Source organism: Coenobita brevimanus, chromosome 27 (assembly GCF_032717465.1).
Source record: "Coenobita brevimanus isolate Jiangsu-jjx chromosome 27, ASM3271746v2, whole genome shotgun sequence".
Taxonomy (NCBI): Eukaryota; Metazoa; Arthropoda; class Malacostraca; order Decapoda; family Coenobitidae; genus Coenobita; species Coenobita brevimanus.
This window is the reverse complement of record NC_136980.1, coordinates 2,480,664-2,496,511: the sequence shown is the minus strand read 5'-3', so window position 1 is coordinate 2,496,511 and position 15,848 is coordinate 2,480,664. Positions and strand designations below refer to the sequence as shown.

The window sequence follows — 15,848 nt, the reverse complement described above, 5'->3', positions numbered from 1 at the left end:
TACCCATTTTCTCGTCAATGAACGGTAAGTGAAGGAGGTGGTTGGCGTGAAGGCGAAGGAGGCCCAAAAGTTGGAGAGAAAGCGAGATATAATGTGAAATTTGGAGTGTCTTTCTGGCCGGAGTTGCTGCTTCTGCTACGTACCCCTCATGCAATCAAAACAAAACCTATTTCTGCTGCTTTACCCCCCACATGGGCAGTTTGTGCTGACCACAATAGACGCCGAGATGACACTCATTCACGCTGCACTTAAATATTATAACAAGAATATTCACATTAATCTGTTATTGCAATATTCGTTCAAACAATCCTGGAAACTGGTCAGCAAGTCAGAGGCAGCTAACCCACATTTGCAATGCAGTGAAGGAAAGCGGAAATGATGTGTTAGACAAGTACACACTGGTTGTGTTGAGCTTTATCGTGAAGTACGTGTATTTTACTTGAGTTTATACTGATTAGCAGCCAAGTTTGCTAATATTGATATGCCTTAAGATGAAAACTTGCCTTTTATTGTGGAAGTAAAGGACCCAATCTAGGAGAGCTCTTATTAATTGAGAATGACAAGTTTAGGATGGATTTTCAATATACAGTAATATCAAGGCCATGTCCCATTAGTCTTGGTTGTAAAATTATTAAGGTTTTATATTTAATAGTCATAATTATGCATTACTGTGATTTTAAACCAGTTAGCCAATTTTGATAATAATGTTATAGTTTAATATCTATAGGGAAATGTGAGTTGGAGCTGTCTTATATTTTTACCAGAATACAAACATCCTATAACATCCTCCATACCCAGAAAGGAGGATGGTGGGCTGCAGGAGGGAGAGATATCTTCAGCCAGTAGTCCATTGGGTTCACATTTAAGATGAACCGTAGGCTACAACTATAGTTGCTATGCCCCACCAGAATAAATTGGTATGGTAGTAGGCAAGTTAGTTACAATAGATATGTGATCAGTATCTTAAGAAGTTTTTATCATTTTAATTGATATTATTTTATTTATAATTTCATCTTTTACAGGTACTGTACTGTAGCCATTTCACATTCAACCGAATGCCAGGTGATTTTTTTATCAGTGGGAAATCACCAACAGTCAGATGGCTAATGAATGAATTGTTTTTAAATTTGTATCTACCATATATATCTGTATTAGCCTACAATTATTTAACTAGTGGAATGCCTTTGGTTATTTCCATGTATTATTTGTGTCTTCACTAAGATTGCTTATAGGTACTTTTCCCCAGAACAGCAGTTAAGTGCATGTTATTCTCAAAATTATTCTGGTAGCCCTCCCCCCCTCCCTCCTCCTTCACTGCCCACCAAGATGGTTCCTTCTTATGGGATCCTTGTATATTTTTCCACACCCAGTCTATCACCATGACCTAACTTCCCAGCTGAGCCACGCTGAATCACTCTACCCATCAGACCACTACTACTCAGTTTTTTCGTTCTTGTACTGTACAGAATACCCATAATCATTACTACCCACCCTGTCCATCCATCCATCCATCATCCATTCCTGTGTCGCCCCATAGAGGAGCGTAGGAACCCGGGGCTAGGCAAGTTGGTCTTGACATTTAAGATGAGAGTGACCAGCCTCACTCACCCCTGAGTAGCGTTACATGAGGAATAAACCCCAACCATCCCTTGGATATAAACCTACTCAGGCTTAATCCGATTGGAGCACCTTAATTACCCACAAAACCACCAGGCGCCATAACTTGGTTATATGGTTACCACCTATCATAGTAAATGGTTTCCTAGTGTACAGGAAACCATATGGCTTGTCACTCAGTGTAGAGTCACCCATAGGCTGAGGGAAGAGGAAAGAAAATTCCATTAATACTGTTTATCCTATCAGTAGCCTACCACCACGACCTAGTACCTCCTCCATCACCACTACCCATCCAATAATTGCTACATGGTACTTATGCCATCACTACTACCATATCTCAGCACTGTCATTGTATCAGCATTATCCATCTCTTCACCCACACCCATCAACACCACCCCTGAGTAACCACTAGCTATCCCACCTCAACAGGACTGGCTCAGATGAGCAGTACAGTATTGACTCTCTCATCATTACCTACCACATTCAGTCAACCATCACTAGCACCTTATCACCACTTCCCTACCAGTCACCACTAGCCATCGTATTACCATCATTATACCCTCCAGTATCGTCACCATCACCACTACCCTTGTCACTGCCATCACCACCACTATCACCGTCACTGCCACCAAGTGCAAATGGTTAGATCTTTCCCAAATTACCTCACCCTTGTAAAGGCTGTAGAAGGACACCCATCACTTATATACAGTCATCACCACTATGGTTCCTTCATGTGACCACGCTGAGTGATGAGCCAAAGGGTCTCTTGCTACCCAGGAAACTATTTACTACTGTATATTGCATGATAAATTTTTATCCAGGTAATTGAAGCCTGTGGTCTGATTGGTTAAGGCACTCCAACAGGATATGGCCCATATTGGCTTTAAATTCAGGGGATGGTTGGAATATATTGGTCACGTAATGTCACTCAGGGCAGGTACCTTGTCAAAGGTTTTCTCATTCCATGTTTTCTTGGTCTGCAGATCTAGTCATGGGGGTGGACCAGTTCCTCTTAACATGGAACAACCATCGCTCAAACTTCGCAGAAGTGTTCACACAGCTCCGGGTCCAGGCAAGTTATGACTTTGAGTAACATTTTATTATTTTATTTGCTGTGCAGGAAGACCACCACTTGTATCAGCTGGAGAGGCGCAAGGTTTGCAACATAACAGTTGATCATATAACACCAGCTACATCTCGCACACAAAAACGCTTTGACATAGGCCATTACAAGTTCATCAACTCCTGGGTGGCAGTGTGCCACCAGAGCACCGTGCAAGGAGCATTGTTGGAGGGTGCTGCATCGGATCACCCCACATGAGCAAAGTTAACCCCTACAATACCTGCAGTTGTATGACCCACCATAGGCCTAATTCTGTATATCAAGCTTGTTATGGTTCCTTGGTGCAAGGATAGTAGTGCTGGGTACTGTCTGTGAAGGAGAGAATTTATTTCATACAAAAAGTGTACCGGTATTATTAATTGGACAGTCCCACTAAGTAGGTACTATATAGTATACTGCAAAAGAGATTTGGCATTAGAAATATCAAAGAGGTGTTGTAAACTGGGAAGTTGAGGTAGTTGGACATGCTGAGAAGGGGGAGCCACCAAGGATGACTGGCTGAGGAGGGTCACTGGTATGAATTTGGAGGGAAAAGTCCTCAGAGGCAGAAAGAATGTGATGTTGGGTGAGATCCTCTGCCTCTGGCCTAGGGGACTGATCAGGGAAATGGCTAAAGATCGTGACACATTGAAAGCTACTTTGAGTGAGAGGACCTGGCATACATATGACGGTATGGTCATTGATCTCTGAAAGTGAAAGTAAAAAAGTGCCATGGATGGGGCTTATAGCTGTTAGATATTAATCACCAACATATTCTAATGGGTAACCAGTTTACACATTTTTAAAAGCATAAAGATCTGTTTACAGAGTGGAGAATGAGAGATTGACTAGGAGTGTGTATGTGAGTGAGGTGGGTGGGGAGAAGGGGAAGGGGAGACTGAGGATTAAGTGGAAGGCTTGGTTGGGAAGTCACTGTATGGTATATGAAGGAGGCTGGTGTGAGTTAGGGGCAAGACGGATGATGGCAGAGGACAGGGTGACTCAGAAATTACTGTATTTCTACTTGGTCACCCTCTCCAGAATAAATGTGTCTGGCTATAGATAGAGAAAAGGCATGTGTACACTGAGGTTGGAATCTAGACATGCTGTTTTTTACCGTAGATTTTCTGAATGTGTTGGTCAGAATACACTGGACGATCCCCATTTTGTTGATTCAGTTTTTGAACATTCCATCTCTGTCATCTACCTTATGTTTGGCAGTGAAAAACAGCTTGCCAAGAACATGACTGTTGTGAAATGGAATGTTCACTCACTTTTTATTCCATCCTACACAGTGAGACCATTTGTGTCATAATTTGCATTTCTGTCCATAGTGAGAACAAGCTCTAATTCAGGCTTTCCCAACCAGCAGTCTGTGGACTGAGTGTGGACTAGCAATTGCCATCTAGCTCCCATCATGGTTATAATGTGCATTATTTGTCTGATTTTCAGACATTGGAATACAGATTCTTTCCTGTACTGTTATACAACACTATTCACACTTCTTAAATTTTTTTGTGGTCAGTGAGACTAGAACACAGCTTCGGGAACAGTGATTACCCAGGCAGACACCACAACAGACCATGAGTTACAGAGACAGTGTTGTGTCTTGCCATATTAGTTAATGGTGTAGTGTGGCCTGCAAGTCTTGCTTTGTATAAAGTTCAGTCCTTCTGTGAAAAAGGTAGAATTCCATACCATAGTTCATGCATGTGTCTCAGGACTGGCTTTTGATGTACCCGTGCTATGTGACCAAGGTTGTAAGTTCCCCAGAATGTTGGGGTTAGTTGCTGGGTGGTAAGTTAAAAGCAAGAGGGAAAAAAAATTATAATAATTCATGCATTTGATTTGCAGGACCAGTTGGTAGATGTAACTTTGCTGTGTGATGGAGGTAGCTACCCTGCCCACCGCCTGGTCTTGGCTGCCTGCTCCCCCTACTTTCACCAACTCTTCACCCGCCTTCCCACCCACCACCCCCTCATCTACCTCAGGGATGTCAAGCAGGCTGAGCTGGAGGCGCTGCTTGAGTTCATCTACCGTGGCGAGGTATTTGTTTGGTTCTCATGGTACATATGCTTATATCAGTTTGTTTTCCAGATAGAAGTGAGTACTGGTACCCACACCTTGAATGATTGGAGTGTAGCCATCTCCCTTCTCAGATCATTCATCATCATAATCCACCTCCTGCTGTTGCTGCTTTTCATAATCATATTACCGTACTGTACCGAATGTCAGTTTTGAGGTAATTTTTGTCATCCATGCAGTTTACTCTTTTCTTCATTTGTCTTTGTGAAGTTAGCAGGGGAGTGAAAGATAAAAATGGTAGATTACTAGTGGAGAAGGGAGAAAAAGTGAGCAGATGGAGAGAACACTTTAAGGAATTGTTGAACGTGGAGGATGGAAGTAATGCGAGTATAAGTGGCTGGGGAATGGCTGGGAGAAGGAGGGAGGTGAGAAGACAGGAAGAAATCAGTAGGATAGAAATTGTGGAAGCAATGAAGAAAGTTAAATCAGGGAAAGCCCCAGGAAATGATGGAGTGTGTGGTGAAATGCTGAAGCATGGGGGAGAGATAGTAGTAGAATGGATGTGGAAGATGTGCAGATTGGCCTGGGAGGAAGGTAGAGTCCCGGAGGATTGGAAGTCAGGTATAATTATTCCCTTGTACAAAGGAAAAGGGGAAAAAGAAGTGTGTGGTAATCATAGGGGCATTTGTCTTCTTAGTATAATAGGAAAAGTGTATGGTAGGATACTTATTGACAGAGTTAGAGAAAGAACAGAGGAATTAGTTGGAGAAGAACAGGGAGGCTTTAGGAAGGGAAGAGGTTGTGTAGATCAGATATTCATTCTCAGATCTTTAGTGGAAAAGTTTCTAGAGAAGGGAAAGAAGTTGTATGCGGCTTTCATGGATTTGAAGAAAGCATATGACAGGGTGGATAGACTAGGATTGTGGAAAGTGTTAAGAATATATGGAGTAGATGGGAAGTTGTTGAATGCTGTGAAGAGTATGTACGATGGTGCGAAGGCTGCAGTGCTTGTGGATGGTGAACTAAGTGAATTTTTCTCTTTGAAAGTTGGGTTGAAACAGGGATGTGTCATGTCTCCATGGTTGTTCAATCTGTACATGGATGGGATAATAAAAGAGGTACAAGGTAGGGTAGTGGATGTTGGAGTGGCCCTGGTGAGAGAGGATAGTGTTTGGAAACTCCCTGTGCTGTTGTTTGCAGATGATACTGTGTTGTTGAGTGAAGACGAAGGGGAGCTGCAAGGCTTGGTGGATGAGTTTGGGAGAGTGTGTAAGAAACGGAATCTAAAGGTGAATGTAGGGAAGAGTAAAGTGATGGTCTTTGAGAGAGGTGAAGTCAGTGAATGTACAGCGAGGTTGGATGGTGAGGAATTGGAAAATGTGAGTACGTTTAAGTACTTGGGTAGTGTGATGAGTAAGAATGGAGGTTTGGAGGGTGAAGTGCTTGAAAGGGTACAGCAGGGAAGAAAGGTTGCTGGTTCTTTGAAAGCAGTGATAAGAAACGGAAGTGAGCATGGAAGTGAAAAAGTTACTACATGACAGTATTGTGATACCAACTCTAACGTACGGAAGTGAAGCTTGGACGTTGTTGGAAGGACACAAGTCAAGAGTGAGAGCAGTGGAAATGAGTTATTTAAGAGGAGCCTGTGGAGTCACATGGAGAGACAAGCTGACGAATGAGGATATATAGGAGCGTTCTGGTGTTGATGTGGATGTGATAGGAAGCGTTATGAGGAACATACTGAGGTGGTTTGGCCATGTGGAGAGGATGGAGGGTGAAAGACTGACGAAGAGAGTGTATGTGAGTGAGGTGGAGGGGGAAAGAGGGAGGGGGAGGATGAGATGGAGGGATGGGGTGGAGAGGTATATGAGAGAGGGGGGTGTGAGTTGGGAACAGGGGAGTGAAATGGCGGGGGACAGGGCGACTTGGAGGCGATTTGTTTGTGGCCACCCCAAACGGGATTGAGGCGTCTGGCAATAGATAGATAGATAGTCTTTTTTTCTCTATCTTCTTTTCCATGAAGAGCAATATATGCAACTTGCAAGGCCAGAGCCGTGGCCGAAACAGAGAGCAAACATTTCATTAGCTGGACCTAGGAATTGTAGGGACATTGCATACGGTAATTATTAGTTTAATGTTTTGAGTGTGTCATTTTAATCACTAATACTGAGTATGTTGGCAGGTGAGCGTGGCTAACAGTGAGCTGACAGGACTCATCAAGATTGCTGAGAGTCTGCGCATCAAGGGTCTTGGGGATGTGTCTCAGCAGCAGACTGCAGGAAGTGTGGGGGAGAAGCGGGCCTCATCTCCTGCCTCCCCAGCTTCCCCTCAACCCCACACCCCACGACCCAGGAAGGCTGCCCGTCTTTCTAATAGCAGTGGAGAGGCCAAGTGTGTGGATACCAACTTCAAGAATCGGGATACCAACTTCGCCTCACTCCTTTCCCCAGCAAACAGCTACGGTCATGCCCCCACCAAATCAGGGTCAAAGGATGGGTTTGCTCAGTTAATGGATCCCAGTGGCCCAGATCTCCCAGACCAGGACCCGGAGCCAGAGGAAAGGCCAGCCCACAACCCTGGATGGGAGGTGTCCATGTCTGAGTCAAAGCTTCGGTCGTGCCTGGAGGGTTATGAGGTGCCACAGACACTGCCACAGAGCCTCCCTGTGGTTGTGCCTCGTGCTCCCTTCACCCCTGCCCAGACCAAGGCATCCCCCAGCAAGAGGGAGGTTGGAGATGGGGCAGGGCGAGGCACTTTGAGTGGACGACGGAGGGCCCCACAGGAGACCCAGCAGGATAGTAGGAGAGGCCGGGCTGCCCCTCCACTCCTCAACACCATCACACCAGACACTCCCAGAGATCCAAAGGTCAGCCTCCATCTTCGTAGCCTAATTAAATACTGTAATTCAGTCTCTCTTGTCACTTACTTTATCATTTATCATCATCCAAACCCAACTTCCCCGATGTCCAGCGACAAAATAATTATGCTCTGTGCCAGTATACTGTATATAGTAAATCTTCATTATATGTCGCCTTTTTTCTGTTTGTTTTTGTTTAGGTAATTGCTAGATATTTGCAGGAAGATTGACCATTAATTTTCCATTGCTCCCAAAAAGGTAATTTAGCAGTGTCTCCCAATTTATAGTGGCTAAAAGTTGTATGGAATAAGTTGTGATATTTTGGGACACATCACCTAGCTACATATAAAGAAGACCCACTGTACTGAATAATATAACTTACAAATAGATATTCAGTGTTCAGTTAACTATGAAAGTGTATAGAAAAGCTCGTCATTGTATGCAGTATCCTCCTGCACTACTCCTCTGGTAAGCTTTGCACTTACTTTATTTCATTGGCTTATTATAACTAAAATATAATGAACATGCATTTGGCATAGTTTTCATAGCATCAAAACTGTATGTATGAATAAGCTTCAGAATTCTTTTAATGGTAGACAAACATGTGTGAAGAGAAATTAAGATTTGAATTAGTTGGTGTGTACTGTATCAGTGATGGAGTGTGTTAACAGTGTTTGATGTTCCCATGGTTGTTGAATGGCCAACCCCTTCAATCCAGATGACATTCGATTTTTAGTACATTCTTCATGCCACGTAATGATTTCACTCAAAGTAGGAACTGCCTGTCTTACTGAAGGAGTTTAATAGAGCTATGTCTAACCCAGTTCAAAAAGTCTAAACTGAACAAAATCATGAGGGATACCAAGAATAAAACAGAAGAGATGTTCCTGGGCTCAGTTGTCTGAATAAGTGGTGTTGTTAGAAGGTCTCAGATGAAAGTGATGATACAGTATAAGGAGTAAAACTGGTGATGGATGCTGGACTATGTGTGTAGCTGATGCTGTGCTTCCTTTTGACAGCAGGGTTGAACTTTTAGACTAGTACATCTTGTTCTGGATTTTTGTGTGGAGCACTGTCTCCTTTGGTGACCACACCATGTAACAAGCCAAATGGTTCTCTGTACTTCAGGAAGCCATTTACATATACTGTATCAGATGGTAACCATATAACCAGTAAACATACACCTGGTGGATCAAGATGCTCCAGCCTGATATGGCCTGGAAAGGTTTAATTCCAAAGAGTGATTGGGGTTTACTGCTCACTTAATGCTGGCCAATGGAGAGTGGTTGGTCATTCCTGCCTTACCCTTGCTGAGCTGCAGACCTCATATGAGGCATACTGAAGGTCTGGACAGTCCAAGCTGGAAGCCTCATATGAAGTACAGTTTACATTTGCTGTAAAACAGTGACTCAAGGGAGGTAAATTACCTTAAAAAGAATTAGCCTGGCAGGAGTTAGACGTGTGGACTGAGTCAGAGTACCCTAGCCTTGGGCCCCTACATTCTTGATGGGGCAAAAAAAGTTTAATGCTATGGTAAGTACATAGCTTGGTTGTGGAGGGAAAAGTGAACACATGATATATGTAATATGAAAAGGAAAGAAAAAGCCGTTGAATGAATGGAAGATTGTAAAAGGCTTTGTGCTGTAGTATACAAGAGAGGAAGGGTATAAAGAAAAAGAAGAAACTAACTGGTGCTATGAAAGACAGTAAGATAAAAAAAAAAAATCATATATTGTAGTACCTAGTAAGTGTTGCTGGCCACATATTTGGGTGTTTGATGTTGGTATGGTATGAAGTGGTAAAAAAGAGAAAACTGGAAGTGGAACTCTTATGCACTTACATATTATGGTGTATATATTTTTTAAGGCAGCTTTTTTCGGGTAGGCAGGGGCACTCAGCATCCACTCACTCATTGTAGGCCGCTTTAGGTGTCAACCCTTTGTCTCTTTCTTCCTTTGTCATCTGTCTTTCTTTCCTTCATTCTTTCCTCTTCCTTCTGCCGACGGGTGACTTGCACTCCCTCTTGTGTCTTTCCTTCATTCTTTCCTCTTCCTTTTGCCTATGGGTGACTCTACACTGAATGATAAGTCAAATGGTTTCCTTTACACTAGAAAACCATTTACTATGCTGGGTGGTAACCATATAACCAAATTATGGCACCTGGTGGTTTAGTGGGTAATTATGGAGCTCCAACCAGGATGAGCCTGTGTAGGTTTATATCCAAGGGATGTTTGAGGTTTATTGCTCACATAATGCCACTCAGGGATGAGTGAGACTGGTCACTCTCAACTTAAATGTCAGGACCAACTTGCCTAGCCCCGGGCTCCTACGCTCCTCATGGGGCGACAGGATTTTTTTTTTTTTTTTTTTTTTTTTTTTTTTTTTTTTAATGGCTACTTTCCAGCCAAGCTGCATGGTCTTCCTGCAGCATTTTGGTCATGTCTGCTAACCCTGAGGTCCGTTCTCAGGGCTTCATCCCACGATTTCCTTGGTCTACCCACTTGGGTTCTCCCTTCGATATTCAGGTCTGTACAGCACTTCACCCAATTATGTGCACACATTTTCTCTGCACATCCAGACCATCTCAGACTGCCTGTGTGCATCATCCCACTGACACTTATTGCCCACGTGTCCTCTTAAATCTGCACATATTTTCCACAGCGTGGCACTACACATTCATCTTGCCCATCTTTATTCATTGCATCCCAGTCTGAACATATTCCCTATGCTCTGCCCATGTATTGTTACCATACTGTATTGTGTCATACTTTATACATGAAAAAAAAGTTCCTCATTCATACATAATGTCCCTAAATTGTCATTAGGGACAACAGCTTTCAAAACTCATGTTGGCCTCATCCAAATCTAGCAGTTGAGCTGCTTTTACATTGCCACCCACCCACCCGCCTGAGTTAATCATATCCCCCAAGTACTGTACCCAAACTTATTAACATAGGCTACTCAAAGAACACATCTGTGTCAATCTTCCCCAGCTGGCAAGACTACACAATCTTCAACAACCACTGTACGTAAATAATTTTTTATGCATTTTTCATCAGCTGTATCTAAAACATGTGCATTTTGAATATCTCACTCTCACCTTCTGTACAGTTAAAATTGTTAATGAGATTGTCCTGTATTACATTTAGGGCTGAACATACTAGTGCATGGCTCTTCATTTCATATATTCTAGACCATGAATAATTTTCTGTTCTCTTTTACTGCTGCATCCATTGTATCATTCAACCACCATGATGTATTATGCCATGGTGATCCATTTGTCCAGAAAATGGATGCCTGGTGATCTGTTAATTAAGATGCTCCTATTGGATGTGGCCCCTGTGGGTTTCCAAAGAGTGGTTCAGGTGCATTGTTCACAAAATGTCGCTAAGGGGCAAGTACATTGTCCCCCTTACCTTAAATGACTTGATTCATTAGCATAGTCCTACACCTCTGTGCTTCTGATGGATCAGTAAAGGGTTGGATGATCCATTGTCCTGCCACAGACTCTCTTCATGGAGTGTGTCCCCCAACACTCCATGGACACTCCTTCAGTCTGTAAGTAGAAGAACCTAGTGTATTAGACTTATAGGTAGCAGTTGAATTTTTGGTAGGTAGTTTTCTTGTGACTAGTTATGGACTTACAAACAGAAAATGAGTGGCAGAAGAAGGCAAATTATAGTAATGAGGACATGCAGTGTAAAAAGACATAGTAATACTGAAGAGGCTAATGACATCTCTCACTACAGCTGGTGAAGGAGAATATCAAAACAGAAGTGGACCCAGATAGCAGTGGAGGCCAGACACCAACAACCACCGAGGGAGGGGGAGAGCGGGGCCCAACCAGTGCACCAGATGCCCCACTGCTCCCACTTTATGAAGCCCCAGGGGAGCTCGGGGCAGCCATGGGCGAGCTGGCCCCCCCACTGCTTGCCAGCTACCGACACATGCTCAGTTTGGCGGGGGGTGAGGACCGGGCCTTCTCACCGCTTATACCCACCACAGTGCAGGACCAACAGCAACAACAGCAGCAGCAACAGCAACAGCAGCAGGCACCATCACCCACCAACAGAGAGACCAGGGTTAGTGTGACAAGGATAATAATATTAACCCACTATTTTTTTTTTTTTTTTTTTTTTTTTTTTTTGATGTTCAGCTTTAGAGTGACATTTTGAATTGAAGGAATAAGGTACCCAGTATGGCTTTCATTTACCCCTTCACCTCAAGAGGCCTTTTCTGAATTGAATAAAATAATTTAGTGGCAGAAGGAATAACACATGAAAATGTTTCAGCAGATTGAAAGGATTAATATGACTTCATCATTGTGCTGATATCTTTTTCAGTTTGTTTATGCTACTTCCAACTTGGAATAAATTGATATTGTTCAGCTTAGGAGAGACCTGTAGTATTAAACAGGTTAATCAGAGCTTTTTATGTAATTTCTGTTGTTCCTTATAAATAAGCTGAATTCAGAGCTTGGAAGAATCTGTCTGTGTGCAGCCAGACACTGTCATCCTAGAGGGAGTGGCCACTAGTAAATCTCTGCCTCACAGTCAGGCATCCCACTCTCCATCCCACATCACTCTTACACATATGCTGTACCTCACCACTCTTCCCTTCCATCTCATCCTTGGTCTCTCTCTCCCCATTTGTCCCTCCACCTCACTAACAGAAACACTTTTAATCTCACTTTCCATTCTCTCCACTTGAGCAAAGTATCTCAGGAATTTAGGTAAGAAAAACAAAAGTAATTAAGAGAAGGGATTAATGTGAATCTTTTTGTTGTAGTTTCTGATAGGAAGTAATTAACTGGTTTTGGCACTTGCTTTAGCTTATAATCCATAGAAAACACTAGCTGTACCATGCCCAACATCAGTATGAGGATTCCTAAAGATGACGATGGCATCATTTGATTTTTTGCTTACTTCTTTAAGTAATTAAACCATATTAATAATTTCACCTTCTCCCCTTAGAGGCTAAGATACGAGTATATGTGTGTGTGTGTGTGTGTGTGTGTGTGTGTGTGTGTGTGTGTAGATGAGTACTTTGGTGAGTGTGTCATCTTGTCTCGGCTACCCCCCCCTGGGGGGAAAAGCATAGGTATATAGATAGATGGATATAATTAATTATCTTCCCTCCCCTTCCAGCAGAGCCTGACGTGCCAACTGTGTGGAGCCACCATTAAGCATATCGCCAACTTCCGACGCCACATGAAGCAGCACCTCAACCCTCGCCGCTTCCCCTGCCAGTGGTGCTCGGCAGCCTTTGGACGCAAGGACAACCTCAAGACTCACACTCGGTATGTCTGGCAGCTTGGGAGGATGGACTGTTATTACATTACCATACTACCGGTGCTGGAGAGGGATGCATTCACACAAGGACACTAGTATAATGGGGTGTCTCCACTGCCCAGTTATACTCAACAGATACCTCTCATCTCCCTCCCTGTCCACTGAGAGGAAGATGTGGACTGCAAGAGAAAGGCAGAAGCATTCTACAGCTTACCAGGTTTATGTTCAGATGAGCTTGAGGCCACAACAACAAGACAGTAGTAGTGGCTCAGGGATTATTCTTCCATATCAGTGTTTGCCAAGCTAATGTTGAGTTAGATTTAAGATGAATTCAGCCCTCAGATTGGTCCAGATATTGTACAGCAGTAATCATTTGTGATGAGTAAGCAGGACTGTAATATGGGCTTAGTGAATTGTCTACACATTTTTCAAGATATTTACAGTGCCTTGTTTAATCTCACACCCGGTAACTACAGAAAACCTGGCATTGTATTAGCAGGCTGCCAGCCTGTGTCAGACATCTGCAGACCAGGATGAAAAACACTTTATTTTGAGGAGGCAATTCAGAAGCATGAAACTGGATGAGGTGACTGATACTGTATGTTGACAATAGTGGCCAAGTTACTCAATGCTACTGGTAATTTAGATGTGAATATGGTATTTCATTTGTTGAACTCAGTTGTAGAAGAAGAAAAATGATGAAAGACTGGTTGAAGATTGTGAATGTGATTGTGTAGAAAGGTGATGTAGTGGAAGGGGAGTTACTGAGGGTTGAAACTTACAGATCAGACAATGTAAGTTATGGAAAAGGTCATTGAGAGCATGATATAAAAAAGTGGCCCCTGTACAGTATAAATGAAATGCAGTTTGGTTTTATGCTAGGAAGTAGCACAACTAATGCAGTAGTCATTGTCTGAAAGTGGCAAGAGACATACCTCAGTTTGAATTGAAAGCTTTTATTAATGTGTATTGATTTGGAGAGAGATTTTACAGAGCCCTAAGGGTGGTGGTAAAATAGGCTATGAGAAAGCTGTATATTGATAACCGGATCATTCAATAGGTGATGAAATTGTGTGAAGGGCCAGCTACATCTGTAAGGGTGAATGAAGAGTTAAATTCTCAGTCAGTGGTCTGCATCAGGGTTCAGTGCTGAGACCATTGCTGTTGACCTTGGCGCTTGAAGCATTGTTGAGGGAGTTTACAGTAGAAGTGACCTGATGATTTAGCTTTGGTTGCTGAAATCATGGAGGAGGTCAGAGAGAAAAGAGGTGGAGGGATGGGATGGAAGCTTAGAGGCTGAAAATTAGTACTGGCAAAACAGGGGTCATGTTTGATGGATGTGAGGTGGTAATGTTGTGGAACAGGGTGTGTGACCTTGTCCTGTATGTAAAAAAGGAGTTAAGAGGAATTTTCATCTGTGTATAATGCATAATAGATGTGGCCACAAATCATGACATTCTGTTAGAGGTAGAGTTTAGCATGTGAGATATTTTCAATGTGTGATACCGTACATACTGGTATCCAGGCTGTGTATAATAGAAAGGAACGTGTCATTTGGGGAGACAGCCAGTTTGAATCAATGGAGGAGTTTTTTTTGTCTGGGGGACCTGTTAAGTGCGGGGAGAAGAGCAGAGGTTAGCTTCATCACCAGAATAAATGCAAGAACTGTTGCCTTTCCTGACAATGAAGGGGCTCTCATTTTATGCCAAGAGTGCTTTCCTCAGAGCAAATATTTGTGAAATGTGTTATGCTGTATGGCATTGAGATTTAGCCTCTAAGAGGGTGTGTGCAGATTGGAGTGCACGGAAACAAGAATGTTGAATTGAATGAGTATGTTTTCAGTGAGTGACAGAACTGAAAATAGCCTTCTGCAAAAGATTTTTGGCAAATGAACTATGAGAGAGGTGATGCAGACTTTAGATTGAGATGGTTATTAGACATGCTGAGAGAAGAAAGTAAATGACTGGGTGTGGAGGGTTGTAGGTGTGAATTTGGAGGGAAGAATACCCAGAGGCAGAACAAGGAAGATGTGGGATGAGGTCCTGCATGGAGACCTCTAGGCTTGGGGATTGAATAGGGAAGTGGATGAAGATCGTGACACATGGAGAGCAGTCATTGATTGAAAGCACCAGCTTGTGCTAGCATTGTCAATGGTCTCTACACATGCACACTTGACAGAGCTTCATGAACTTTGTAGGTTATGACGCAATATGTTAATGGGATATTATTGTCTAAGATAATGTTGATCTTGGTCTTGCATTTCCCCTTTTTTGCTTTTGCCATGTGTCTTCTTAATACTAGATATACCCCCTGCAGAAAGCACCACCCAGCGGAAATTGAGGCACAAGAGGCAGGTGGCATGACAGTTGGGAGTGGCGGGCGGTCAGATCCTGGAGAGACCGAAGGACGAGGGCGGGGTGGTCTTAATGGTCTTGAGGCTCGACCAGGTGAGGAGGAAGAGGAGGGGGCTGGTGGGGAGGACTCGTCAGACCACAACGAAGGGCTGGTGATTGCTGAGGACACTGATGAGGATGAGGAAGAAGAAGATGACTCTCCCAGCCACACTGACGATGCGCAGTAGCTGACGTGAGCGCCATCGTCGGCTGCACCACGACAGTATTGTGGTTTGACAGCTGGTTGGTACCCTTTATGTCCCACCTGACATGGATGACATCTGTTTGGGGTTAGTCATGAGTTGTGTGTCAAGTTGTCAGCTGGTTTGTACCCCTGACATGGCTGACATTTGTGTGTTGGGTCAGTCATGAGTTGTACTGTAGAGTCATCAGCTGGTTGGTACCGGTACCCCTTATATCCGAGATGGCTGACATCTTTGTGTTGGGTCAGTCGTGAGTTATATTTTAAAGTTCTCAGCTGGTTGGTACCTCCTTACAGCCCACCTGATATAGCTGACATCTGTGTGTTGGGTCAGTCAAGTTGTATGTTGAGTCGTCAGTTG

At 43.3% G+C, this 15,848-nt stretch overlaps 1 protein-coding gene across 1 annotated transcript; it reads left to right on the top strand.

The window, feature by feature from the left end:
• Positions 1 to 2,605: 2,605 nt before the first annotated feature.
• LOC145394390 (uncharacterized) lies at positions 2,606 to 15,542 on the top strand. The gene is made up of 6 exons (XM_080268261.1): positions 2,606 to 2,689; positions 4,574 to 4,765; positions 6,927 to 7,610; positions 11,351 to 11,683; positions 12,752 to 12,900; positions 15,209 to 15,542. Exons 1-6 carry the CDS (start codon positions 2,609 to 2,611, stop codon positions 15,471 to 15,473), a joined length of 1,704 nt encoding a protein of 567 aa, XP_080124387.1. The 5' UTR covers positions 2,606 to 2,608; the 3' UTR covers positions 15,474 to 15,542.
• Positions 15,543 to 15,848: the final 306 nt, after the last annotated feature.